Genomic DNA, 25,060 nt, shown 5'->3' on the forward strand with positions numbered 1-25,060 from the left:
TGCCCGACACTTGCACTCTGTGCCTGCCGGTGGCAGGCAGCGCCCTTTTCCACCCCCTCAGCCCCAAACCCTCCCGCCCCCTTGCTGGAGGCGCATCCAAACTGGCACCGAAGGGCAAAGGCGACACCCGTGCCCCATCCCTGGGCGGCGGGGGCGGCGGGCCCTGCAGCCTTGCACACGCCGCACCAGGAAGCCGTGGGCGGGCGTGAGGTGACTTATGAAGCCGAGCCCCCACCCGCCGCTCGGCCTTCCTCCCGCGCCCCGGCGGGAAGTGAGCGTCTCGGCAGCCCTGCGGCAGGAACCGGGCACCCATGGCTCGGCGCTGAGCCCCCTGCCTCTTCCCTGCCTCAGGGGGTGGCCTCAGGGCCGCTTGCCCACAGAAGCCACAGGTATCCCGGGGCACCGGAGAAGGAAGTGAAGCGGCCCGGGCTTGTGCTCGTGTTTTTCTGGGGCGGCAGCGGGCAGGAAGGACAGGGGCGCGGCGGCGGGCGCTGTGGCTCCTCGGGCGCTGTTCCCCTAAACGTGTCCCCCTCTCCTCCCGGCCCAGGAGCTACAGGAAGATGACGTGCCTGCCCGTCGTCCCGCCGGCGCTGGCGTTGAGGAGGTGGCTGGGGTTTGGGCTCTACGTGATGCTCTGCCTTAGTTTAGGTAAGCAGGAGCGGCCAGCGTGGGAGTGCGGGAGAGGCGTGTGGCACCCGGTCTGCTGTCTTCTGCCAGGGCCGAGGCTGGGCCGGGGTTTGTGGTGGCTGGCTTGTTGACCATGGCGGTGAGTGCTGAGGAGTGGAGAGCTCTCAGCTCCCCAAGCTGGTCACGCTGGGCTGTGGGCTCCCAGAGGGGCCAGGTCATCACCCATCCCAGCTGAGATGAGAGGAGGGAGGGTGGTTTTGGGGTGGCTGACATCTGCGGGAAGCACACGGCGTGGCCCCTCGGGCTTCAGCTGTGGTGGCAGGGAGGTTTCTGCAGTTTTTTGGATCGCTAAAAGTGAGCGCGTGGTGGGGAAGACAGGGCAGGGCAGCGGGTCGGAGGGCTCTCCGCCGCCTGGGCGGCACAGCGCACAGCGAGTGCTTTCTCCAACACCACAAATTCCTGTCAGAGAACTGTAAGGGCTGTCCCCTGTTCTTCTCCGAGGACCTGCTGCAAAGCTTGCTGAAGTCCACAGGTCACCCCTGACCTCAAGAGGCTTGGGATGAGTCTTCTCAGATGTGTGAAAAGTTAACCTTGAAACCACACAAAACTCACTTCTCAGCTGGGATTCGTTGTGAATGCAAAACAGGTTGTGCTTTTTGGCAATTTTAGTGTTTCATTGCAGCTAATGATACTCTGGAACAGACCTGGGCTGAACTGAGGCTTTGCTTAAAAACCAAGTGATACAAAATCAGGTTTTCACACTGATGTTGTAAAACTGGGAGATATTTGATGCCGAGTTTCATTTTGAATTTCAGTCTCAGAATCTTAAAACAAAACTCAGAGAATTTAACAGGGATTGAATTGCAGAGCTCGCTTGTAAAGAAAGTCACCACCTCAAATGCCGCTTGTGACATCTCTGCTCTCCTGCCTTCCTCTGGTCTCCTTCCCCTAACGCTGCGCTTGTGAAGCACATGTCAAGCACAGATGTATTTTGTCCGTGCTGCAATGGGCAAACAATCAGTCATGTGCAGAACTGTTTCTCTCTCCATACTGTAAGAGCTTGTGGTATGTTATTAATGTAATTATGAGCATTTGGTAATTAGCCAGTGATGTAGTTTCTCAGAAAAGGATGCTGGTTCCAAGACCGAAGACAGGCAATACTTGCATATACAGTCTGATGCATGCTAATATCCAGTACTAGAAACAGGAGTTTGATAATAGAAAACTAGGTGTTCCTATAGTTGTCTTGGTTTCTATATGGCTTACTAAGGGAATGATCGCTTATCCTGCTTTCCATCTTTCCATCTGTTTCTTTAGGCCCCTGCTTGTAACGTTCAAATCCCCTGCCCAGTTTCAACCGAGTGTGAAAGGAAGGCAGAGCTGGCAGAAATGTGGCATCCTTGCCCACTGCATGGAAGCCCCTGGGTAGCCACAGGCAGCACCCAAGCAGCCAGAGCCTGCGCTGCCCCTCCTGGTGCCCAGCTGACAGAAAGGGCAGAAGGCAGCTGTGAAGGGGCTGTGAGGAGTGTGGTGGCACAGGGGGCTTGGGAACAGGCTGGGAGGCAAGGGACGAAGTGCCTGGGCTGGGAGACACAAGGCACAAATCCATATACCAGCAGGGTTTGGTCATCCTGTTGCTGAGAAGACTTACTTCTCCAAATCTGATCGATTACAAAATTCTGGAGTTTAATTCTGCAAGAGGTGGAGTGGGGAAAAAAGCACTTTTTAAAAAGCATTATATCATCTGTTAGGGCATAATTGTTAGATGCTTCCCACACAACGAGTCTGTGGAAGTCCTGGTGCCTTGGTAGTGGGTTGCCTGGCAGGCTGACAAGGACAGCACATCTGGTGCGCTTTCTTTCTCCCTCTGTATGCAGGCGTACACACCCTGCTACCCTTCTCTCCAAAAGGAGGTATTCTTACGTTAGTGCCCCTTGAAAATACATGCTACGGTACCCACAAACGAGTGTTTTTAAAAGCTTTACTGGGACTTGTAGGTGATGCCTGCCCTAGGACACCCACAGGAGTCACCAGGACCAACTTCTGACCTGGTCATGGCAAAATGATGAAGCCCAGAAAGGGAGTCTGCCATGGCCCTGTCAATGACTTCCCACACATTGCTAACTGAGTCACCAAGGCTAGCATTTACAGAACTAACCTCATGTGGGACTGATTATGACCACATCAAGGCACAGCTGGTGCTTTCTGTATGCCCTACATGAGCGAACTAGTAATATAGGGAATGCCAGGCTGAATTTTTACATCGTAGCAGAAGAAGGTTTTAAGAGAGTCTTAATTAAAAAGGATCATTTGAAGTTTGTGTTTGGTAGGAAAGTGGGTATGCCCAAGTTGTGTAGATACATTTGTTTCCCCTTGAATTGCACTTTGCTACTCTGGGATTCACCTGAGGTGACCCACTGAAGTGTCAGTGTAATTTACAACTGCTTTTGAGATGTCATCTGCTGCTGGAGACACTGATGTGCATGAAAACCCTGCTGTCTCAGCACAGTGGAAAAGTGGCAGAACAGCCTTGATTACAGCCTTGATTACAGCACAAACTTATTTATTTACAGTCTGAACGCATTGCCGGTATCTCCATGGGCTTGTTTTTCTCCTGCCATTGCACCTTCATACCTACCTACGAGTATCAGGATGTTCTCAGTCCCGGTTTGTTGTATTAGGAAAATGTTGCTGGCAGTGTTCAAGGCCAAGTTGGATGAGGCTTTGGGCAACCTGGTCTAGGTGTAGGGTGTCCCTGCCCATGGCAGGGGGGTTGGAACTAGATGGTCTTTGAGATCCCTTCCAACCCAAACCATTCTGTGATTCTATGAAGTCACCCAGTATGACCTTTCCCTGCCCTGTGTGTAAATGTGGCGTAGGCACTGGTTGCAGGGCCCTAGCGAGCCCAGTTTTTGTCCGTGGAGTATTCCTTTTAGACTTCCCTGGAGTCTTTTCAGCTGACTGGGGACAAACTAGTTCTTGGTTTCTTCCCAGTGGTGAAATTTTTTGGGAAGTTTTCAGGAAAATCCCTACAGATTTTCTGAGTTATTGGAGAGCTGGGAGGGCGGGAACAGCCACTTCCCTCCGCATTGTGAGCGAGCGCTGGCTCACAAGTAACTCACTCCGGGAATCCCCTCTTGCATGTTACTGCCAATAAAGAGCTCGGAGTGGAGCTGGGTTTTAGAACGGGACAAAGAGGGTTGAGAACAAGAAAGATTCCGTTTCATGGCCACACCCAAATATTGAAGTGTCTAGCAATGAGGTTTAAGGTGCTTTGTGTCTAATTTCTGTCCCAGCTCCGGTATGAGTTGTGCCGAGGGTGGATTTCATGATGGAGATGGCAGAAATTTTCCTTTACGTACCAGATTTGCCCACTTGATCACTGGATGCAAATTGAGTTTCTGTCTTATTCTTCTGTAGGCCCTTGCTGCCTTCAGCTGGTTTTTTTAATTTCTTTTTCGGATGAGTTTCTGTCTCCTCCTGTTCCAGACATGCAGAAAAGAAATGTCTTTTGTTCAAAACATGATCAGCGGAACTAAGGAACTCCTTTTTCTGTCTGTCTCTCTGTCCAGAGTGAAACCTGATGTAACAGCTTGTTTGGAGAAACAGAGACCCAACTAAAGGCTCCTGCTTTTGCTTATAGACTCTGTTTTACCTATTCTGTTGGGGTTTTGGTTTGTTTTAAATGAAAGAGTTCTCCTAAACACAGAAAATTAAGCATAGATAAGTTACATTCTTACAGTCAAAATACAGTTATACGCCTGCATACTGAGTTTGTAAAGCTAGCGGTTGAACGTTCCTTTCCCCAACATCATTTCCTTTTTCCAGCTAGATCAGAATGAACCCAGATAACTCCCGTGAGCTCACATTACTCTGAGGGCAACAGCTTTTTTGCATTTCTTGGATCACTGAGGCATTTGTAACCTTTTTGCAATGTGAATGTCAGACATTCCTACATTTAAACATGCAAAGTTTGGGGCTCAAGGTTTTACACACTGCGGTAGGTTACCAGCAGAAGTTGTTACCCTGTACGCCCTCACACCTTTCTTGCTCATTGCTGTCTCAATTCTGAGTTATAAGCGTGGTTTAATGGGTGTAATTAATCTGACATAAATGAAGGCTGCTACTGACAGAGTTATCCCTCTGCCTCGCTTGTGATGAGTTAGTTTTTTGTGCGGGTCAGCCTGCTCTCTTCAGTGCCAGTTTGCTTTTACACCCAACGCTGTGTACCCTGGAGGGGGATGCAGATAGGCAGCACAGCTGAGGGGGCCAAACAGGTTATTGCCACCGAAAGGTGCAGTCTTGCTCCTCTCTCCTGTACTTCTTGCTATGCTATCCTCCTCTCCTTTGCACTGGTTGCGTGGTGGCGTAGTGAACCAGCCTCTGGAGAGCCCTGCAAGGAAAGCAGTGGGAGCACCTGGGGTTGGAAGGGAAAGGGGAGTCAGATCCCCTCTGCTCATGTGGGAAAGGGGTGAGATCAATGCCAGTTTGTCATCTGGCTGCTCCCTGAGGTTGTGCCAGGCTGGAAGATAATTTCCATGTTCAGAGAAACTCTCCTTCCTCTTAAACATGTGCTTCCTACTATAAGCGCTGTGCACATGTAGATGTGGTATTTTACATGAGGTGGCAAAGCAAGTGTGCTGAACGCAGTGAAGTCTGTTTGCTTGGCAAAAGGAGGCCAGTTTGGGTTTTAAATAGATGAACTTTATGTTTAGTTGTAGCTGTTCTGTCCCCTTGGAGGGACATCACCATCAGGAGTCTCAGGAGGTCATTTCAGAATATGTAAATCTTTCCCAACGCGGAAATGCCACAGGCTTTGCTTCTGCTTTTTCACTGTTATGCTTTTAAAATATCATGGGTCCCAGGGGACTCCCTGGCTGAAAATAAAAGTGCTGACTGCTGGGTAATAGTGGCAACACTAGCTATGCTGCGCTCAGAAGACATTCGCTTTTTGGCGAGCGCAGAATGCTACCGTATCATATAAAAAGTTGTTAGAAAAGACCATCGAGGGAAGTCTCTCTGTGCACTACTGCTCTCGCCATAGCAGGTACCCTCAGATGTAGTTTTAAAAGCCCAGCAGACAAGGATTTCATCCCTGTGCCGGGGGAAGTGCTTCAGTCTGAACAGACCTCGCCGTCAGACAGACACTGCTTCCTACCAGCCGAGAGAGCTCCTTCCCCGTGCCGCCCTGCCCTGCTCCCCGCCGGTGCCTCCAGCAGCCCCTGCCCAACTCCCTCATTTCACTCTCTCTGTGGCTTCTGCAGCTTTCAGTCACCTCTGGACCACTTTGGTCTCGTTTCGTTAGTCATCCTTCAGTTAATTACCATTCGCCATGCTGCACTCTTATATAGGGCTGTTTAATTTCTCCTCCTGCCAGTCCTCCAGCTGTGGGGTTATTGTCAAGGTTGTCATCTGCAGAGTGTTCGTGAACTAGTGCCTGAGCAGGGACCAGGTTTTTATAACAAGATAATGCCTGGCAGGCCTGTAGTGTTGTTAGCTGCACTGGTGAATATTGCTATGGCTGTGGGCAAGTACTTTAGAAGAAAAAAAAAAAAGGAAAAAAATTTGTAATTTTTCTAATTTTGAGTGGGCTTATGTGAGAGAGATCACACTTGATTTTCCTGGTTACTGGGCACTTTCACCTTCTATTAGGGTCAAGAGTGGGCTGGTTACTTGGCGAGCACACGACATTTAGCAAGCACTGAAGAAAACCATGGCCTTAAGCAGCGAGGAGGACCTCAACTTCAAAAGCTGTGCTGCAAGGACAGCAGTATGCATGGCAGTAGTACTGGAGGAATTAGGAAAATTATCTGAGAGCATCTTCAGCTGGGAGATAAATATAGAGGAAGTACAAAGTGATCCAGTCAGCAAGGGACAGAGTCTGCAGGGGAAAAAATTAACAAATTTATTTTCGTCTTTGTGTGCGACAAATCTCCCCCAAAGGCCTGTCTTACACAACTGCCACATCTAGTTTCTGCCCCAAACTGGGAAATTGTAAGAGTGCTGAGCCAGTTTCAGGAATTTGATCTTGAAAGGAACCAAAATATGCAAATCCTCCAAGGACATCCAGTTTTAGTGTTTCCCCTGCTCTTTTTTATTCCAGTGGGATCACCCACTCCCCATGCTGGGAAGGGAGAAAAGGAGAAGGTTCAGAAAGACTCTTCCCTTTGCTCCTTTTCCAAAACCAAAGATGTCCTTCTGTCCCCATCACCGGTGTCCCTGCCGGTATGCAGCACGGGAGATAAGCAAGCCTTCCTTCCTCTCCTCCCCAAGCAACACCCATGCGAAGGGCTCCGCAGCAAAGGGGAAGACCTTAAGACATGATATTGTCCCCATCCTACCCCCAAGGACTTTGGCATCTCATCTCCAGCTCCTTGCTTGGATCTCACCTTCTGGCTAGTGCCAAGATTAGACATTTGCCAACTGACTTGCAAAAAGTTGCAATCTTACTCATGTTACAAACAAAGCAGACTGGACATACCCAGGCGGTGGGCTCGTCCCAGCATGGGGAAATGGTGACTCAGAAAGCAGTAGATCTTTATCTCAAGAAGTACTGAAACACAAGCTGGACATGGCTGGAGCTCCCCCAACAGTGCAGCAAGCACCTTTACCAAAATATTTCAGATTTCCTTTCGTCTTTTCAGTTGCTCATTGCCAATCGTGGAACTTTTTCATGATTAATGGAGTTTCCTTCCCTTTGAAGACAGGTTTTTGACAGGGTAGTGACTCAGTAACAGCACTTCCTTTCATTCCCCGTCTGGCTGGGTCGCCTTGCTGGCTTTTGTGGCAAAAAGGCAATCAGGGGGGCATGAATCTGCTTTCTGGTGAGCAGTGATTAAGACTGGAGAAAGCAGAGTCTTCAGGTCTGCAACCTGCAAAGGAAACCGTAGTCAGAAGGAGGGCTTCAGCAGGAGTACTGCGTGTCTAAGTAACTGGGACCACATGGGACACCAGCATGTGTTGAGAGCGTCCTGTGAACTGCTCTAAAATGAGTGGTACCTACGGTACATCACTGCTTATCAAAGTATGCTCAGGGAGACAAATAAGATCAATAATTTCATTTGTCATCAATGGGCTTCAAGTTAACATGCTGCTGAGATAAATAAAGGGGGATTAGTGCACACCTGCAAAGATGGGCTGTCTTTCTCTCTATAGACACAGGAAGGTGTCTTACGGTTTTCACAGCTGCTTCATGATTTCAAGGATTTCTTAAAAGCCACTGAAGGCTTTTCATGTGAAACAAAATAACATTAAAATGGAATGAAGGCTGCTGAAGGAGTGAGTCAAGCACCAAAACCCCATGGGGATATTATTATCATTGCCAAATCACACAGTATAGAGCTGGGTGAGGCAAGGTTACTGTTTTGTTTGGGAGCAATGCAGCAATGTGAAGATGGGAAGTGCATGAAGCCACGTAAGGGGTGCCATGTCCTTGCTATACTGCTCTGAGCAGGGTGCCCCGAGGTTACAGTGCAGAAGCAAGCAGAGCTGAACTTTTAGAAAAACCTCTTTAAACTGTTTCCCTACCTCAGGCAAGCCATGACATCATTGTAAACTAGGATTAATCCCATCACTTAACGGCCGTGGGCACACTTGACTAGCGTGAGTGGGGTACAGGGAAGCGAGACTGGGTGGAACCGCTGCCAAATGAGGTGCATTGCTGTTTTTCTTTGGGACGCCTTCTCTTCTGCACCTCTCTCTCACCACATTTGGGATGAGTAAGGAAACATGACTTCGCAAGAGGTCACTGTGACATGAACGAAGCAAACTGGGTTTGCAACTGCTTTGTTTGCCAGAGCAGCCTAGAGCAGCTGAAGGGTAGCAGCAGGCCTGTGGTTTGTGACTGGAAAGTTGGGCTTGGGGTTGCGCAAGGGAAAAAAGCCTCTCCTCCTGTCTCTGCCTGCCGAGACTTCCCTTTGCATGCCTCCACTTGCTGAAGTGGAGCTTGGGTAGAAGGAGCCCAGGAAGCTTGCCAGGCACTTGTGCCCGGCTTCGTATGCAGTCAGAGACTCCTTAAAGAGGATGGCCAGCAGGGCCTGCCAGCACCCACTTTCCTCTGTTTCATCCCATCTTTCTTATTGCACGGGGTGCCTACAGCAAAACGCAGAGGAATGCAGTGTTTTAATGTGCTGCTGAAACACCGCAATGTCTCCACACAGAAGTCATCTGGGCATCTAATGGGGTCTTTTCTGTGATCAGTGCATTCACAGGAGTCTGTCACAACGCTGATTTAAATACAAAGCATTTCTTCATATAATCCCGTGCAGCACAGGACATTTGCTGAATTTTAACTCCATGGAAAGCTTTGGTAGAATCTGATTGCTCACTGGTAAAATCACCTGAGATAAAGAAAAGACAAAGGGGAAGTGTCTAGTCCTTTAAAGACTCAGCTTTTCGAAATTTCTCAGTTTTTTCAACTGATTATCTGTCTTGCTCGGAAACCCCCATAAAATACTGCATTGTCCTCAAAGGATAAATCCTGCAAGTTTGGGGCGAATGTGCTATTCACAGAAAATGAGGGGCCCGAGCTGCAGAATTACCCAGGGACTGTTGGGTATGATTCCCACATTGACCCCAGGGGATGGCCACCAGGAGAAAGCTCCAGCTCTGCAAGATGTATTTTCGTCAGCTGGCCCAGCCCCAGTTACCAGAAGTGCCCCTGCCTCACCAGGACATGATGTGCACCTCTTCCCAGAGCTGCCCCAAGCTCCTTCTTCCAGCCCACGCACAGGCCGAGAGCAAGAAGGTGTTGGTGCCCTGGCAGAGCCAGAGTCCCAGGTGTGTGGTCCTAGCCAAAGTCAGTGATGCCAATAATTTAAGAATAGAAAGACCAGCTGTTGTTGCAAAGGTAAATAAGGAACCTGGGGAGGGTGGGAAGCAATGCAAGGCTGTTTTGACCCTCCTGGTTTTGGAGGGCCACTGACAATTTGCCTCAGAGCTTTTTGCATGATTGTTGGTCAAAAAAATGTGCAGATGCACTGTCTTACCTGCTGCTTATGCAGGGGCAAAGGTCTCCAGGCCCACCAAGAAGGACCTGTTTGTTCACATGCGTTGCTTTGTGGGTTGCATACAAAGCAAAGTAACACAAGGTAAGACCAAAAAAAGGCAAAGCAGTTCATAATGGCAGAGAAATAGAGAATGGAGGGAAAAGAAAATGGCTTTGGGAATGGCTTTGGTTCATCAGGAATTATCTGCAGGTTTCCAACAGTTCAATGCCACTTCTCTAGAGTGTTGCATGGTCTTTTACTGCCTTTTACAGTCAAACGTCTCTGCAGAACTTCTGTCCCAGAGGCAATCTGCTCTCCTGTACTGCCTGACTGTAGGCATGGTCAGGATAACCAAGCTTTCTGTGGCTGGGGAATTTATGAAACATGGCTTGGGCCAGGAGTGAAGGAAATAGGGATGCGGGCTCAGCAACTCTCCTGCTTGCTGACTCTCGGACCAAACAAGAAAGGACGGTTTTCCTCTACACTCACTTTTCTGTTCTCATTAGCCCTGCCATGTGGGGTATCTGTGACACGGGCGTAGTTTGAATGAAACATGTTTTTCTGCCCAGGGAACAGAAAGTCATCCCTTTCATTGGGTTTGTGTTGCCACACGCCAGGGGCACTCAGTGACAGAACGACATGCGTGCACAGCAAGAGAGTGAGTGAGCTTCAGGTAGGTAGGAAGAGGAGGGACTTTATTTTTCTAGAAAAGTCATTAAAAATTCTTTCCATGGTGGATACCTCCCCCACAGCCTGGTTACGGAGAGCATTCAGCACAGAAATGGGACAGAACTGAATTTTCATTTTTGCTTTGCAGTTCACCTTTAAAGTGAAAGGGGACTTTTGTGGGGCTGAATGACTCTTCGTGGACTTTGGTTCCTTCAGGCTTGCAGCATTCAGGTTGCAGTTTCAAGGGTGCAGAGCCTTTTAAGGGTAGATGTGACATCAGCAGGAGTTTCCAGCCCCTGCACATGTACTGCCAAGGAGGTTTTTGTTCTCCTTTTGGTTGCAAAGGAGACTCTTAGGGGCAAGGCACAGAGAACCTCATGCAACTCATGATGCGATGTCACCCTGACATTTATCTACGCCTACTCTTCCCCTATTGCTGCAAAAGAAAATAGAAAATTACGTTTATCAGGCTCCAGAATCCCAAAGTTTGACTTGCTGCTCTTGTCAGTCTCTCCAGCAATAGCAAGAGCTGAACTGTGAGAACAAGCAAAGATGTGGTCAAGGGGAAAAAACACACATGCACACAGAGTTGCGTGCAAACACACACACACACAAATGCATGCGGACACGCAGGAGGAGGAACGTCAAAAATCACAGCCTCAAGTGGCCTGCTTTTGAGGTGAACAGAAGGAAATGTTTTTTCACATAGCATGTAATCAAACCATGTAAGTCATCGTCACAGGATGCTGTGGAAGCCAAAAATATGCATGCGTTCCTGAAAGGGCAAGAACCCTTCCTGAAGGGTAGGTCTAACAGTAGTGATTAAATTGCCAGTGTCAAGAAATCCCTAAATTCGTGACTGCCAGAGGTTGGCAGGGCATGGCAGTTCTTACCTTGTGGGGTGTGGAAGAGCTGGTATTTCTACCATTTTGCTACCAGTTGCTGGCTGATACACGTCAGCGGACTGAGTAGGCTCCTGGTCTGCCCCAGTCTGGTTGTCAGAGTCCGCGATGCATTATAAAGAGAAGTACAGGTAGTGGTGGGGGGGGGAAATTGGGTTTGAATATTTCCCATTGGAAGACCAATGAGGTGGCTGAGTGGAGGAAAGCCAGTTAAATGAGAAGTTGTTAATTTAAATTATGTATTCTATTGTATTTAATTAATGTTAAAACATTCCGTAGTGTTGCCAGGACCTCCCTTCCTGGTATTTTTCACTGTTTCCTACAGATTTAATGTAAAGCATGCAAGTGGGGCAGGGATAGGTATGCCACAGGGGACGGGGGGGTGAAACCTTGTTTCATGTTCTGTCCCAGGCTCCCCGTCTGGGTTTAGTTTTGGCAGGCAGCTCCCAGTGGTGCTCCAAGACCCAGCTGTGCTGGGGCACTGGCTGAGCATCCTCTTGTCTCCCTCCAGCACCGGCAGCTGGAGGATTGCGCAGCACTTCATCGGGGTGTGCCACTGGACAGAGGTCAGTACGCCGCAAGGGTTGTGCCGCTGGTTATGTGACAGCATCTCGAGGGTCTGTGAGTCACCACTAAGCAAATGAGCCCTGGCAGGCAATAAGGTTGTCGCTGTTTTGGACACTTCAGCTGAATCTGAATGTCACGGCATCCCAGTCACACCCCTGAAGGCTGCGCTTGGTGCCTGTGTACAGCATGGCTGCGGTTAGGCATTGGCTGTGACAATAATGTATGAGCCAGCATCAGCCAGACTTTGCTGGAGGTGGGTGGCAGTTCTTAGGCTCAGCTTTGTCAAGCGTGCAGTTCATGCTTCAGGCAGAGGCTTTGCACATGGAGTCTCACCTCCACCAGTGGGTGATGCTGCACTCTCCACATCAATGACACACCGCCTGATCAGGACTTTCCTGCTTTCTCTCTCAGACATGTTTACTGATATCTGTTCTGCAGGGAAGGAAGAGGGAATTTGAATCTTCTCTGTCCTGAGGCCAGCTATTTCCTTGTTTTTCTGCTCTGAGTCAATGGAGTGCAAGATCGGTATCCCCCTTAGACTACTGGAGACGGGTGCTAAAGTAGTGAGGCTGAGGCAAGCAGGGCAAACATAAAGCAACCCGACCTTCTGGACTAACAAAGCAGGGTGCGCAGGGATAATCATCGTCCCGAAGGTTGCACAAACCCAGGCAAAAGCCCAACCATCTGCCCTGACCTTGCTGCAGTGCAGGACCGTGCGTCAGTACCGTGTCACTCTTCCACCAACAGCAGGAGCTCCTTGCTAGGCTGCTCCCTCACATGTCAGGTCCTGGCCCCTGAGAGCAGCTACCCACTGGAAAGAGGAAGGGGAGTGGGAAAGCGGGTCACAGAAACGACGTGCATAGAAGTCACAGTGCAAAGCAGGGGGAGTACTGCTAACCCGGTCAGAGCTGTACCTAATTTCCCCTTTGCGAGTACCTCAGCTTGTTATTGCAGGCACATGCCTGTATACTAGGTATGGCACCAACACGGTCACTGGACAGGAGTTGGGGAATGCCTGTGCTGGTTTGCACGTAATCCCAAGGGACAGCCATGGATCTTCGTAAATAGAAATTTGTTTTAGCTAGACTACGCAAAATTGTTCATTTGCTAACACTAGGAGGCTGATGACAGTGTGGCTGTAACCTTTGTTTGTCATTGTAGGGTTGCTTCTAGTTTCTGGGATCTTGAACGGTTTGTTGTGTTTTTTTTTCTTTCCCAAAAAAACCTTAAAAAAAACCAACCAAAAAACCCCAAACAAACCCCCAAACTAATAGTCCGTTGTGGCCCTGTTTGGCATGCAAGGAACCCACCAGATGGTGACACAAACTTTCCAAAGACTGAGCTCTGAAAAGGGAGAGCAGAGGAGACAGCAGTTTGGGCATGTATGTTTTTATCCATTTACATGACTAATGGCAATTCTTTACTCTGAGGTGTGGGTTTTTTAAGGGGCCAGCAAAACTTCTGTTCAGGCAGGTAACTCTCCTGCCTTTGCCTTCAGTTATCCATGTAGAAATCCTTGTGTGCCCACTAGCGCAGGATCCTAAGTAGGACTGGAACATCATGTAAAAGGCATTGCCAAGGTAGGCCTCCCCTCAGTGCAGAGCTGAAGTTGTAAACAGCTCAGCAGGTGATAAAGTACATTGGCGGGCACAGACAGAGCCGAATGAGGTGAGCTCTGTGCAGCAGGTCCTGGCACAAGGCTGTATCACTGCCTCACTGACTTTTGTTTGCCCCCTACCTACAGGCTATGCGAAGGAGAAGACAGTCAAAAGCAAAGTGGGGGAAAAAGTTGGCCTGCCTTGCTGTCATGAAATTCCCAGCTCGGAAAGCCTACATAATTACCGGGTCTACTGGCAGAAGAACACCACGGAGGTAGTGCTTGCCTATGCAGAGGGGAAGATGATCTCCAAGCACGAGCGGTATGAGAACCGGACGCAGATGGACTCCAGGAACCTCACTCTGTGGATCTCACCCGTGGAAATCCTGGACAATGGCTCTTACCAGTGCGTAGTTCAGCGCCTCAATTTTCCACAGAACCCAGTTGTTGTGTGTGATGAGCGTGTCACCTTCACTGTTACAGGTAGGTGGATTGCCTCCTGACACCTGAGGCTTTTTCGGTGCCAGCCTCTGGGAGTAAGAGAAACTCCTCCAAGCTTTAGTTATAATGTAGCAGATAGACTTTAATTAAGAAGCCTAAAGAGTGCTGGAAGGTATGTTAAGGCCCCTGTATTTCCATTCCAGAAGCCTCCCTCCTTACTTTTTCAAAGCTATGCCAGGTACAGAAAATTCTGCTTTCCCACCACCAGCCCACTATCCTCACCTTGATGCCCCCTCCCACTTGGGCAAGGACCCCTCCCAGGGTACCTCCCCAGGTGCCACTGCTGGTGGGTGCCCTAGGCCACCTCTGCCCCTTGCTGTCTTTTGGGCAAAGCAGAGACCAAGCCCTTGGTGCACGGGAAGCACCAAAGTCAAAAGAGGAATGGGGTGGCATTGCTTCTCTGTGGCCACAGCAGCATCCTAGCATTGCATCCAACCTCTCCAAGGGGGGACTGGCCAGCTCACCGGCTGTACTGCAGCTCCACAACCTAAGGCTGAAGTCAGGTGGAGGTTTGAGGCTTTTTACCTTAAAGAAACAACCCAAGTTCCTTTGCTCAAAATGAATCTGAATCTTTTCTTGGAGGCTACAAAAAGTTCCGTTGACATTATTTTCCATTTCCACCACTGTTTTTGTGGCGGTTGGTTTCAACCAAAGGCAGAGATACTGGTAACACATATAAATATATACATACATCTGAATACCTTTAGCAGCAGAGAGTTCCAGGAATCTTCCAGACAAGCCAGTGGGTGAGCATTCCCCATCTGGAATGACATTCATCAGCAAAAAAAACCCAAGCTCTTGAGGTTTGGCCATTGCCGGCTTGTCTGAGGGCATGGTGGGCATATGTACAAGGAGACAAATTTAGTGATCTTTCTGGGAACTGATATGAAAAAAGGGAAGTGCACTGCGAGCACCCTCTCTCACCATGAGGGCTGAGGAATCAACTGCTTGAAAAATGTGAAACAACGGATCTCTTTATTTCCCCACAAATAGTCCAGTTTCTTTCCTTCCAGAAATCTCCTTGCTCTCTTAACAGGCCAGATGTAATAATTGTGGTAGACTTCTGCTCCCTTTGGAAAAGTGGGATCAGTTATTGTGGGGATCAGGAAAGGGAAATCGTCCCTTGCTCCTGCTGGAATTCGGCTGCCCTGAGAGGTGGAAAGGTGTCACTCACTGGTGACTGATCAGGGAGCCTCAGTGAAGCCGTCTGGGAGGTTTGAAAGGACTTTCCAGACTAGATGTCAGTGCCATATTGCTCAACAGATAGTGGACCTGGAAGGAAATCCGTGTCTCTCCTTATCTGCCACTGGTCAGTTATGCAATGTTGAGTGTTTCTTCCACTAGTTACCAGTTACTTGCTAGCCTAGACCATGGGTTCATGGTCAGCAGAAGCCACGGAAGACATGCTACAACCGCAAGGCTATCTGCCTTGTGTAGATCCCAGCAGTCGTGTGGTCAAATGGTGAGTCAGGCAGGGAGCAATCGCAGACAAAACCTTAGCTGCTCTGAAAAGGGTCATTTGGCACTGAGTTGAACAAGCTGCTATAGCTCTCTGCTTGGCGTTGCCATGGCTGGGGCTAGTGCCTGAGGGGGTGGGCAGGCTACAGACCTACAGCTGGCAGGGGTGGGAGGGAGAATTTGGTCCCTTTGGCAGCAGTGGTGTTTGTGTGACTTACACCCACCAGGAAGCCACGTGCCGAGTTTCTTTTTCTGACTGATGCTTCTCTTGCTAAAGATGTCATCCCACGGAGATTTTTCCAGTTGGACTGTTGCCTTAAATAGTTCCTTTGCTACCCCTTGCCTCCTCCTCCTCACCCTGGGCTGTTTATTGCAACCCATAGGCATCCTCGGTTGTACCAAGGCAACTGTTTACAGTAACACGGAGAACCAGATTGGCAAAGGGAAACAAGCTAAAAATGACACCACCTCTCTTCTTCTTCACTCATATTAGTCCTCTCATCCATTTCACCATGCAGCCTCACAAACATTTACAGTAATACATTTGATTGAGCGGGAAGGCATGGAACAAGCTGTGTGGGTGGGAAAACTCTGAAAACCAGCTTTGGCAATGAGAAAAAACTCCAGTGAGAACTGGAAGTCCAGTGGTCTGGGAGGACCTGTGTATTGCTATGCAGTTTTGCAAAAACTAGCATGACTGGGTCTTGCTCCCAGCGGGGCCTTCTGGAGGGGCTCTCAACGTAATTCGGTATCTTGCTGGCCATCCTGGCTGAGACGCCAATATGTGACTCACCTCTGTTCCCACCAGAGATGGGCCCTCTGTGAGCATCTGGCTGCGAAGTGACTAATTAGGGAGGGGAAAGGAAATTGTCTACCATTGCCTTTTATGGTAGACAGGTGTTTTTTTTTATTGTCCTGTATTTTTCCTGCCTGTTTTATGATTCCTTCAGTTGTTCCACAAACTGGTGTATGTAGAGAGAGATGGTGGCATTGGAGAGGTGGGGTCATGAAGTTTGTGTACTGACCGGGGAGGAGAAGCAGCAAAGGCCAAGGCCATATCCAGTCAAGGCTGTGGGGAGAATGCTAAGGCACAAGAAACACCAAACAGATTATGACAGAGGAAGAATACGCTGTGGGGGAGTCTTTGCTTTGACCGTGGGTGATCAGGACTGAGGCTCTTGCTGTAATCTGACAGAATGGTAACTAAATCTTTCTTGCTTCAGCTGACTTCAGTAAGCCGAACATAACAGCAGAAGTATCCGCTAATACTTGTGAATCAACTGAGATGGTGGTAACGTGTTCTTCTCATGGAGGTTTCCCCAGACCTGAAATGTCCGGAGCCCTCAACAACAAGTCCGTGGTGTGGAATGCCAGCTGGGTGTCCGAGTCCAGCCTCAGCCCATACAACATCACTGGCAAACTGTTGCTCAACATGACCAAAGACGTCAGCATCACTTGCTCCATTGAATACAATGGCTTTGCCAAGTCCACCAGTTTGCTTCTGAGTAGGTTTTATTAATAGTTTGTATTACAAAACCATTTTGTTGAAGCTGCTGAGTTGCCTCTCTGAGAAAGTGGTAGATTTTGTGTATCTGTTCATGCCAGTATCACCCAATGATCCTGCCTGTGAGCTGCACACCAAAATATTTCAAAGGATATAAGACAGCAGGGGTGGGAGAGGAGAGTTACGACAGTGACTGACAAGCAGAGATGGTTCTGGCTTTCTGCCGCTCTACCGTGAGTCACAGCGGGGCTGACAGGGCAGCTGGTTCCTGTTGTGATCTGGTGATGTCAGCCTCAGTGGCTCACGCAGGTCGGGGTTGCCACCATTCAGTGCCCCTCTGTACCTGTACGGTCTCGCTGCCAGTTGCGTGACACAGACCTGGTATTCGAATGGAGGGACTTGAAAAATGTGTATGCCTTAAAAGTCACAGGTTGCGCTTAAAAAGAATTTCCTCATTTAGCAAGCATGTTTGTTCCTGCTTCAGTGACAGAAACTGTCAGCTGGGGTCTAGATAAAATTCTGCTTTCATACACATATTTAATATAGGGTTAACTCATATGGAAAAAATTCCATCACTGTACGTGGCTTAAAAGTGATAACATAATAGATAAGTCTGTGCTTTGAAAAGCTTGAGGCACAAGTGGAAACAGCATGAGGGAAAGCAGCACACTACAGTCCAGATGTTTTGCAGTGGAAAGGGATTTGCAAGAAAATTCTTAATGCCAAAAGGATTTTTTAAATTTTTTTTTTAATGTTGTTACCAAAATTATTCTGAAATGTCTCTGGGTCTGATGTTTTCACTGCAGAGATAAGGGCACCTTCAAGGGAAGCTAGAAAAGCACTGTTTTTCCTAGGGAATGATACCTTATTCATCAAGGTACCTTATTCATCAATCTTCCTAAAATCAAAGGGGCTCGTGAGGAGAGGTGCCATTCAGCTTCAGGACGAATGCCAGAAGCTAGTGCTTTATGAATATCGGTTATTGCTGCATGTAGTGTATAATGTCCCTAGAGATGGTAATAGAAGAAGGTTATGAATATCATATTACATAGAAAAGGAGGCAACAAAAAAAGTAGTAATAGTAATACACTGTTGTCACACAGATTCTCAGAGGAGGGTGCAATCACCAGTGACAACAGCAGTCACAAAGCCCCTGCTTTTTGATTTTTAAGATGTGGAACCACTCCCATTTTCCTATGATGGAAATGGTCCTCCAATCAAGTCTTTCACAAACACGGACTTTCAGACAGAATACAGCCTCTGGTAAACGTAGGAGACAAACCCTACGGTGGAGGGGAAGATTGTACAGCAGATCAGGCTAGTCTCTTAGAAGCTGGATGTTGCTTAATTGGGCCAGATGGTGAAAATCTTAAGATCTGTGAACATGCACCAAGTCTGTCCCTCCTGTCCCATACGGTACAAGAACAGCCTGACTCTAATGTCCAAGTGGCAGAAAGGTCATCTTCAGTGGTGAAAAGCCAAAGGCTCCAGATCCACTGAAACTGAACTCTGCCACAATGCTCTTTTACTGTCATGCAGAAACAAGTCTTTTCTAGTCTATTTAATGCATCATTCTCCGTCACCTGTGAATTCAGAAGGAAAAAAATTAGGCATAAATCTGGTGAAAACAGTAAGAAAAACTGCAGAGTACCTTTGAGAATGGAAGTTTTCTAGATACAGACTCAGATTTTTCCACCAAGCCTAACCAGTTTCTTTAAAAACAGATTATGTGTTTTTAAATATTGCCTGTCTCAGTCCTGTTCTGGACAAACATCCAGCATTTCAGATCCTGTGGATGTGTTAAAAATTTCAGCACATAGCAAATGTGGGGGAATGGAAGAAATTTAGGTGTCAGCTTTGTTTGTTTTTTGAATAGGTAAATTTTCAGGCTGAGTATCTGAGTGAGAATTTGGTCAGAACTACCCAAAATTCATGCACTTGCTCTTACATGAAAAATCTAATATGTTGTTGGGCCCTTTATTTATGTTTTATTTCATCTGTCTCAGGAAAAACAAATGACTGTGTTGTCCCTACTGCGCCTCCATCTTACAATGTCATTACTGCTTCAAGTATCATCATTATCATCTTCTTTTTGGCTATCACCCTACTAGCAAGATACCTCCCAAGGCATGGTAAGTGTAGTTCCTTTTTCAAGAAACAGTCTCTTACTGCTTATGGAGTTTCTATGTAAAATACACATTTATAGAAACTGTACTGACACACTAGGTATTTTTGTACCTTCTTCTCATTTCCTTTTTTTTTCTTTTTTTCCATGCAGCCTCTACTGTCAAAATCTAAGTCCAGCTCAGGACTTTCCTATATTTTGTGTGCAGGCAACAGTAGGGTTTAGGTTTAAGAGTGAAGGGGTGATGGGGAGTTCTGACAGTGGACCAGAATATTTCCAAAATCAGGCATATACAGAATTGAAGAGATTCACAAAGGGCCATTTTTATGTATTAAGATGCTTGAAGATGCCAAGAATCTTGGTTATCATGATAGATACAGCTGAGCACTGACAGTTTCAAAATGGGATCTCTCTACACACCCTACTTTAGACAATCCCTCAGAAAAGTCACAGAGCCAAAGTTACAAAAATACATAGTGCTAGGGCCACAGAAAAGACTTAAGCATAGCAATGTCCCACTTTTAGGAGAATCCCAGTCATGAGAGATGGATTTGTCTTCTTTGTGTGGCCCAAAATGGCACAGGTGAGGTGCCTTGTCCCACTCTATGAAGTCTTCAGTAACTCCAGACATGTCTCCAGGAGTTTTTCAATGGCAAAGGGCACGTCAAGCATCTCGGGGTTAGCTGGCAGCTGAGTAGAATTTTTGTTGTTGTGGCTCAAAGAAATCTCATCTTTTAGCTGTTGCTCCTAATCACGGGTAAGTTGAGCTAGCCAGAAAGCTCCTGAAGATGTGGGTAGACATCTAATGGCAGCTAGGCATCCAGCCAGTATTGAAAGTCAACAGCAGTAGATGTCTTATCCACACCCTGTTAGCAGCATTGAAAAACAGTCCTGGAGAAAGACAGCAGGCCTTGCAACACGTTATAAATATCACCCAATCAAGTTCTGTGAGATCACCGGAGAAGTCAAGTCTGGAGACAACAATCCCACACAGAGAGCTCTATGTTCAGCCCACTTAAACCGAAAGCCACCAGTCTGATCGTCTTAGCTCATCAAGATTGCTGTGATATCCCCTGTCAGAAAGAGGTTACTTGCTAGGCAGCAGGGACTCAGTTCACTTAGGGACACTTGTAATTTTGCTGTTCTTGTGTCTTCTGCTACCTCTATTTCAACTTCGGACAAGTCCACACCCAAGTCAGAGGTGTGGAGGTAGCATCACTATTTTTCTTTTCCCTCCTCACCAGTCACATTCTTTCAAAAACCAATGTGAGCACTGAGTCAGGCTGGGCTAATTTTCTTTTTGGTGCTTTATCACAAAGAAAGGAAGCTTCTGGAAGGCAGTGACTCTTTGCTACACCTGTGCCCCTCCTCATTTTCCACCCATGTGCCCCTATGACACCAGTGCTGGTTCTCCCCAGCGGTTCCCTGGGGCTATGTCAATGGGAAAGCAGCAAGCAGGTTGAAACCAGTAAAATCACAGCTGATCACAGCCTGTGCTGTTAGCTGCATGGACAATGACCTTCTAATTATAGAAGAAAATGAACTGGAATGGGAAGATTTGGCTCTGAACAAATATAGACTGGAAATTAAAAGGTTCCTTACCATTACATTAGTAATATTCTGGAGCATCTTTCATATAGAAACCAAATTGCTGTTAAAGTAGATGTAAAAAGCATACCAATATGGTAGAATGTGATCACCTGCAGCAGCATGGGACATGGCTGCATAAGCTGGAATTTCCCTTTCAGTCCCGTTTTCCTAATATGCACAGGGAGTAGATTTGCTGAGTCAGGTGGTACTATTTTGTACAGCCGCTTTCCAGACCAGGCCTATACTGTAAGAAACTGAAGCTAGAGTTTCAATCTAACTTCCCAGTTTGTACAGTTGATGCATTTCGGTGCTGCTGTGCATTGCCACCTGTCTGGGAAGGGAAAATATCTGTCCTAAGAGTGCTTCCTGCTGGTGTTGCTCCAGGACACCTTTCAAGAGCTATTGTGGGAGCTCAGAATAAGTCTGAGAGTACCTCTGTTGTTCTGGCATACGGAAAGCTGAGTCGGGAGCTGCCTTGATGCTAAAAGTGGTTTCTGAGCTCAGAAAGCCATGCTTCAAAGAGCTGAAGTGTGGGAGGAAAGCAAAACGGAAATAAGAGTTCTCAGATGCGTGATTGTGGTGGTGACCAAAACATGTAGATGCTTTGTTGAGGTTCACAACCGCCTGCTCTGAGGAGCTCGCAGCCTAACTTGCTTATCTTCGCAGTAATTTAAGAATGGAAACTCTAGATTTTTTTTATTTTTTTTTTCTGGCTCTTCAATTAATTTAACACAAAGAACCAAGATTACAACATGGATCCTAAGCTATTTAAGTGACCTCTTATCTTGGTCTAAAGTTTGTGCAAGTACAAGTTGCTGTCATAATACAGAGAGATTCAGCTTGAATTATTAAAACAAAAGTCATTCATAGATGCTCAGATACTAAGGGGACCTGCTTAATCTGAACTCCTTTTAAAGCCCTGAAGGAGTTGGTTGGCTGGTTCTAACACCAGCATTCTTTCACTCGCTTGGTAAACTGCATTTAGTGACACGTAACTTTTACCATTATTTCTCTTCTGACCTTATCTTAGCATGTAGCGACCTGTCTTTGTGCCAGGCTGAGGTCCTAGCCCTGTGCTAGTGAGAACTGTTTTATCCATATGACACTATATAGGTAACATTCACATATAAGAGCTTTCTATCAGACCAGACTATGGCTATGGGCCAGCCATGTTCAGATGTACTGCAGGGATGAGTCCGGCCAAGGAAAAACAGAAGTAACTAGACTTAAAAGATTTCTTTTTCTTTAATTTCTTCTCTCCTCTCTCCCCACTCTCAGTTATTCTTTACTTTGTTGAAGACGACATTTGTATTCAGCACTTTCATGTCTTCTGGAATTCCAAATACTAATGAGACATCTTCTTTTTCAGTCTGTTCTCACTGCTGTAAGCCTCAGGATTCAGTGGAAGAGGGCGTGAAAGAATGTACGAAGCTACCCCTGAGCTCTAAAGTGACATCTAAAACATCATCTCTATGACCAGATCGTATTTGCAGGTAGTTGTCTTCACCATTCTTCTCTTGGCAAAATAGCTTCTCAAATACTATTAGATTCTTGTGCAATGTTAGCTCGCAGAACCACGTATGGCTTTTAATATGAGTGTGTGCTGTCCTTTAGGGTAAATAAAAGTGGTAGGGCCCTATTGCCAATCAGACACATTGTGTTTCCTGGTGAGGTAACTAGAGGAATGATGCTCTTGTTGCTTTATGGGGCATTTATTTATTTGGGTTATTTCAAATTTCTAGAAGTTAATCTAGTGAAAAAAGTGAGAGGACTAAATTTCCTGGGCTGCTAAGCTGCTTTCTCCATAGAATGGGCCCTGCATGGGTGGCGTGAGCCACGTGCCTGATCTGATGCATAAACATGGGAACATCACTGATGATAGAAATGATGGGTGGTGAGGGAGAGGTGAACGACGAGAGAATGACTCCAGCTTTCCCAGTAAGATTAGCAACACCAGTCCACTTCTGAGATATCTCCATTCCCTTCAGCAGCTGGGGAATGGAGAAGGAAAAGTTTCCCCTCTGAGTGGCCCAGGAAACACTCATATTTTAAAAGGAGTTACTTTCGAAAATGAAGTGTTGTAAAGGATGGGCTGGGGAAGTCTAGCTTACGAAGTTTTTATGACTACAAAGCATTACATTCTTTTTGGCTTGAAAGCTCAGCTGTGTTCAGGGCTGTGTCCTCCAAAAATACATTTTTCAAGTCAAGAGACTTAAGGAAAGATTAGCAGCTAACTGTTCTTATTCACATCATTATCCAGGTGACTGCATTTCCTGCTCTCACTGCAGCATGCTGAATTGCCAGGGTAATGCCGTAGAGTAACAGCTGTAGAGTCCTAGAAGTCATGAATTTGTCACGCTGTGCATTGCAGTAATCTAAAAGCTTAACATTTTTGATATGGAAAGGAGGTGAAACTATCATTCAGGCCACTGGTCTCATTTCCAAACTTGACCACCCACTCATGTTTTCCTCTGGGGAAGGCCCTATCTGGAACAGATACTAGAGCCTTGGTTAGCATGAATTCTGGGGGCTTTTGTGATGGGAGGAGCGGGAGTTCACCTACTGAATAAATCCATTCTGCCACATTCCTCTTTTGTTGTAGAAGTTTGCCAGGCTTTTTCTGTAAGTGGCTGGTGTTTCACAACTCCAGTGCCTGGACCGGCTGCTGTCTGTGGACAGGGATGGAAGCTGTGTGAATGCATTGCTTCCTTAGTGGCTGACCATCATCTCGTAACCGTGTGATGCACTGAGCCATGTCCTATTGCTCCTTAAATAGGGTAGCACATTCATTAGTCATCCTCGCATCGCAGAGGGGTGGCACCTCTGTACGGTCCACAGGTTTTCACAGTATGCGTTGAGCCAGTCTGTAGCTCGCTGTAGCGCCTGCTTTGAGCTGTCTCTCTCTCTGAACAGCCCTGTCTATACTGTAGCAGGAGCCCTCTTGTGGAGAGCTATCGCAGGTGATCCCTGTTTGTTTCAGCTCTGCAACGTTCTGGCTTACATTCAGGATTAAGAAGAAAGGCAGGGGGGAAGTCGGTAAAATCTTTTCTCTCTGTCCCTCAGGTTTCTTACCCTGTGTATTCTGCACTGCAGTCCCCACTCTTCGTTGTACAGCAATGCTTATTGTGGTGACCCTTTGGCGCTCTGAAAGGGGGTGACAGCAGTAGAAAACTCCGCTCAAGAAGACTGACAACATAATCTTGTGTGAATGAATACAAACCCCCACCTATGCCACAGAAGCTGTAGGGTGCTCTCGTTACAATGGGGCCGCTGGGCTTCCAATTGGGATGACCTGCCATGTTCCTGCAACGGGGCAGAAGAAAGTCGTCAGCATGCTGCTGCTCCAGCACACAGTTCCAGAGTTTGGGATCCTCTGGCTTTGATGCCACCACTATGAAAATGAGGGGGCCTGCAACGGCCTAGCAGGTAGCCCACGCCCATCTACCCCTTTGGGAGACCCCAGATCCTGACACACAATCTGAACTCAGGCTGTGCCTCCATGTTGCGACTGGAAGGAGCTAAAACTTCTTTTATCTTCAGCCTCGCACAGGTATCTACCAGTACCGTTCTCTGTGCTGGAAGACTTTGGATTTGGACTTGACTGTGACAGAAACGTGTCCCTTCTCCTCTAAAGAGGCAACAATGCACATACTTTTCATGAAAAAGCACCTTGAGGTGGGACTATATGCCTCGTGCTTATTTTCGGTGCGATGAGACTTTTTAGGAAATGATACATACTGATGGCACACCTAACAGGTAACTAATACTGCTTATCTACAGCAGTGGCAGAAGTTCTCGTAACCTTTCTCTCCTGAAAGGACGGCCTCACCAACCTAGGTACCACGATACAGCTCCTCCATTAATTATTAAATTACTCAGAGATCCAGGGCACATCTGACACAGCACAGCCCACTCACTGGTGGTGGTGCGTGTGAGCGCACACATGTGCATACATACACACCGGCTTTTACACGCATTCCTTCCTACCTGCACTTGTCATAAAGCCCTGTTCAAATTTCTGTAACACTCAGTGGTTATATCTCACATGTACCTACTGTGATGAAATGTAACTCAGGGCCTTGCTTCATAAATATAGGTCTGCTTTTGTTTGTACATTTGCCTAGGAATACTTGTTAGGGTAGGCTCTCGCTTCTTGGGAGTCTCTCACAGCAACATAGGGATTTACTTTGTGTTGAAGACTGCTGCTTTCTGCCAGCATTCTCTCTACCCAGCCAGGACTTGAAGGAAGTTCCCCACAGCATGCTAACATTGGATAGGACTCATCGGATCTGAGTGATATTCTTGCCTACTGTGTAGGAAAAAGTGGTTTCTCATTTTAAGGGGAAAAGAGGAAAAAGCCCCAAGCCCCAACAAGCTTCCTAAGCAACTCTGCATAGTAACCTAACTCAACACTGCCCCAAGTTTGACAGGTTTGTTTTTCGCTTTTGCTGCGTCCCACTGCAGTCCGTACCCATTTCCCTACGGCTCTGTCCACGTGTGTAGTTAGCAGGGCAGGCCAAAGTCTGAAAGCAC

General features: G+C 47.3%; 1 protein-coding gene across 1 annotated transcript; it reads left to right on the forward strand.

Annotated features, from left to right (window-relative positions):
- Window positions 1-261: 261 nt before the first annotated feature.
- On the forward strand, window positions 262-23,974 carry LOC104641139 (T-lymphocyte activation antigen CD80). The gene is made up of 7 exons (XM_075768941.1): window positions 262-389; window positions 548-648; window positions 13,497-13,832; window positions 16,532-16,813; window positions 18,819-18,944; window positions 21,897-22,020; window positions 23,591-23,974. Exons 2-6 carry the CDS (start codon window positions 561-563, stop codon window positions 22,001-22,003), a joined length of 939 nt encoding a protein of 312 aa, XP_075625056.1. The 5' UTR covers window positions 262-389; window positions 548-560; the 3' UTR covers window positions 22,004-22,020; window positions 23,591-23,974.
- The last annotated feature ends 1,086 nt before the right edge of the window (window positions 23,975-25,060 follow it).

The sequence above is a fragment of the Balearica regulorum genome, chromosome 1 (assembly GCF_011004875.1).
Source record: "Balearica regulorum gibbericeps isolate bBalReg1 chromosome 1, bBalReg1.pri, whole genome shotgun sequence".
Taxonomy (NCBI): Eukaryota; Metazoa; Chordata; class Aves; order Gruiformes; family Gruidae; genus Balearica; species Balearica regulorum.

Bases quoted from the DNA above. Each gene is read 5' to 3' on its own strand.
- LOC104641139 (XM_075768941.1), top strand. From the start codon at position 561: ATGACGTGCCTGCCCGTCGTCCCGCCGGCGCTGGCGTTGAGGAGGTGG. The intron at 13,833-16,531 runs GTAGGTGGATTG...TTCTTGCTTCAG, and splicing joins TGTCACCTTCACTGTTACAG to CTGACTTCAGTAAGCCGAAC. The intron at 18,945-21,896 runs GTAAGTGTAGTT...CTTCTTTTTCAG, and splicing joins AAGATACCTCCCAAGGCATG to TCTGTTCTCACTGCTGTAAG.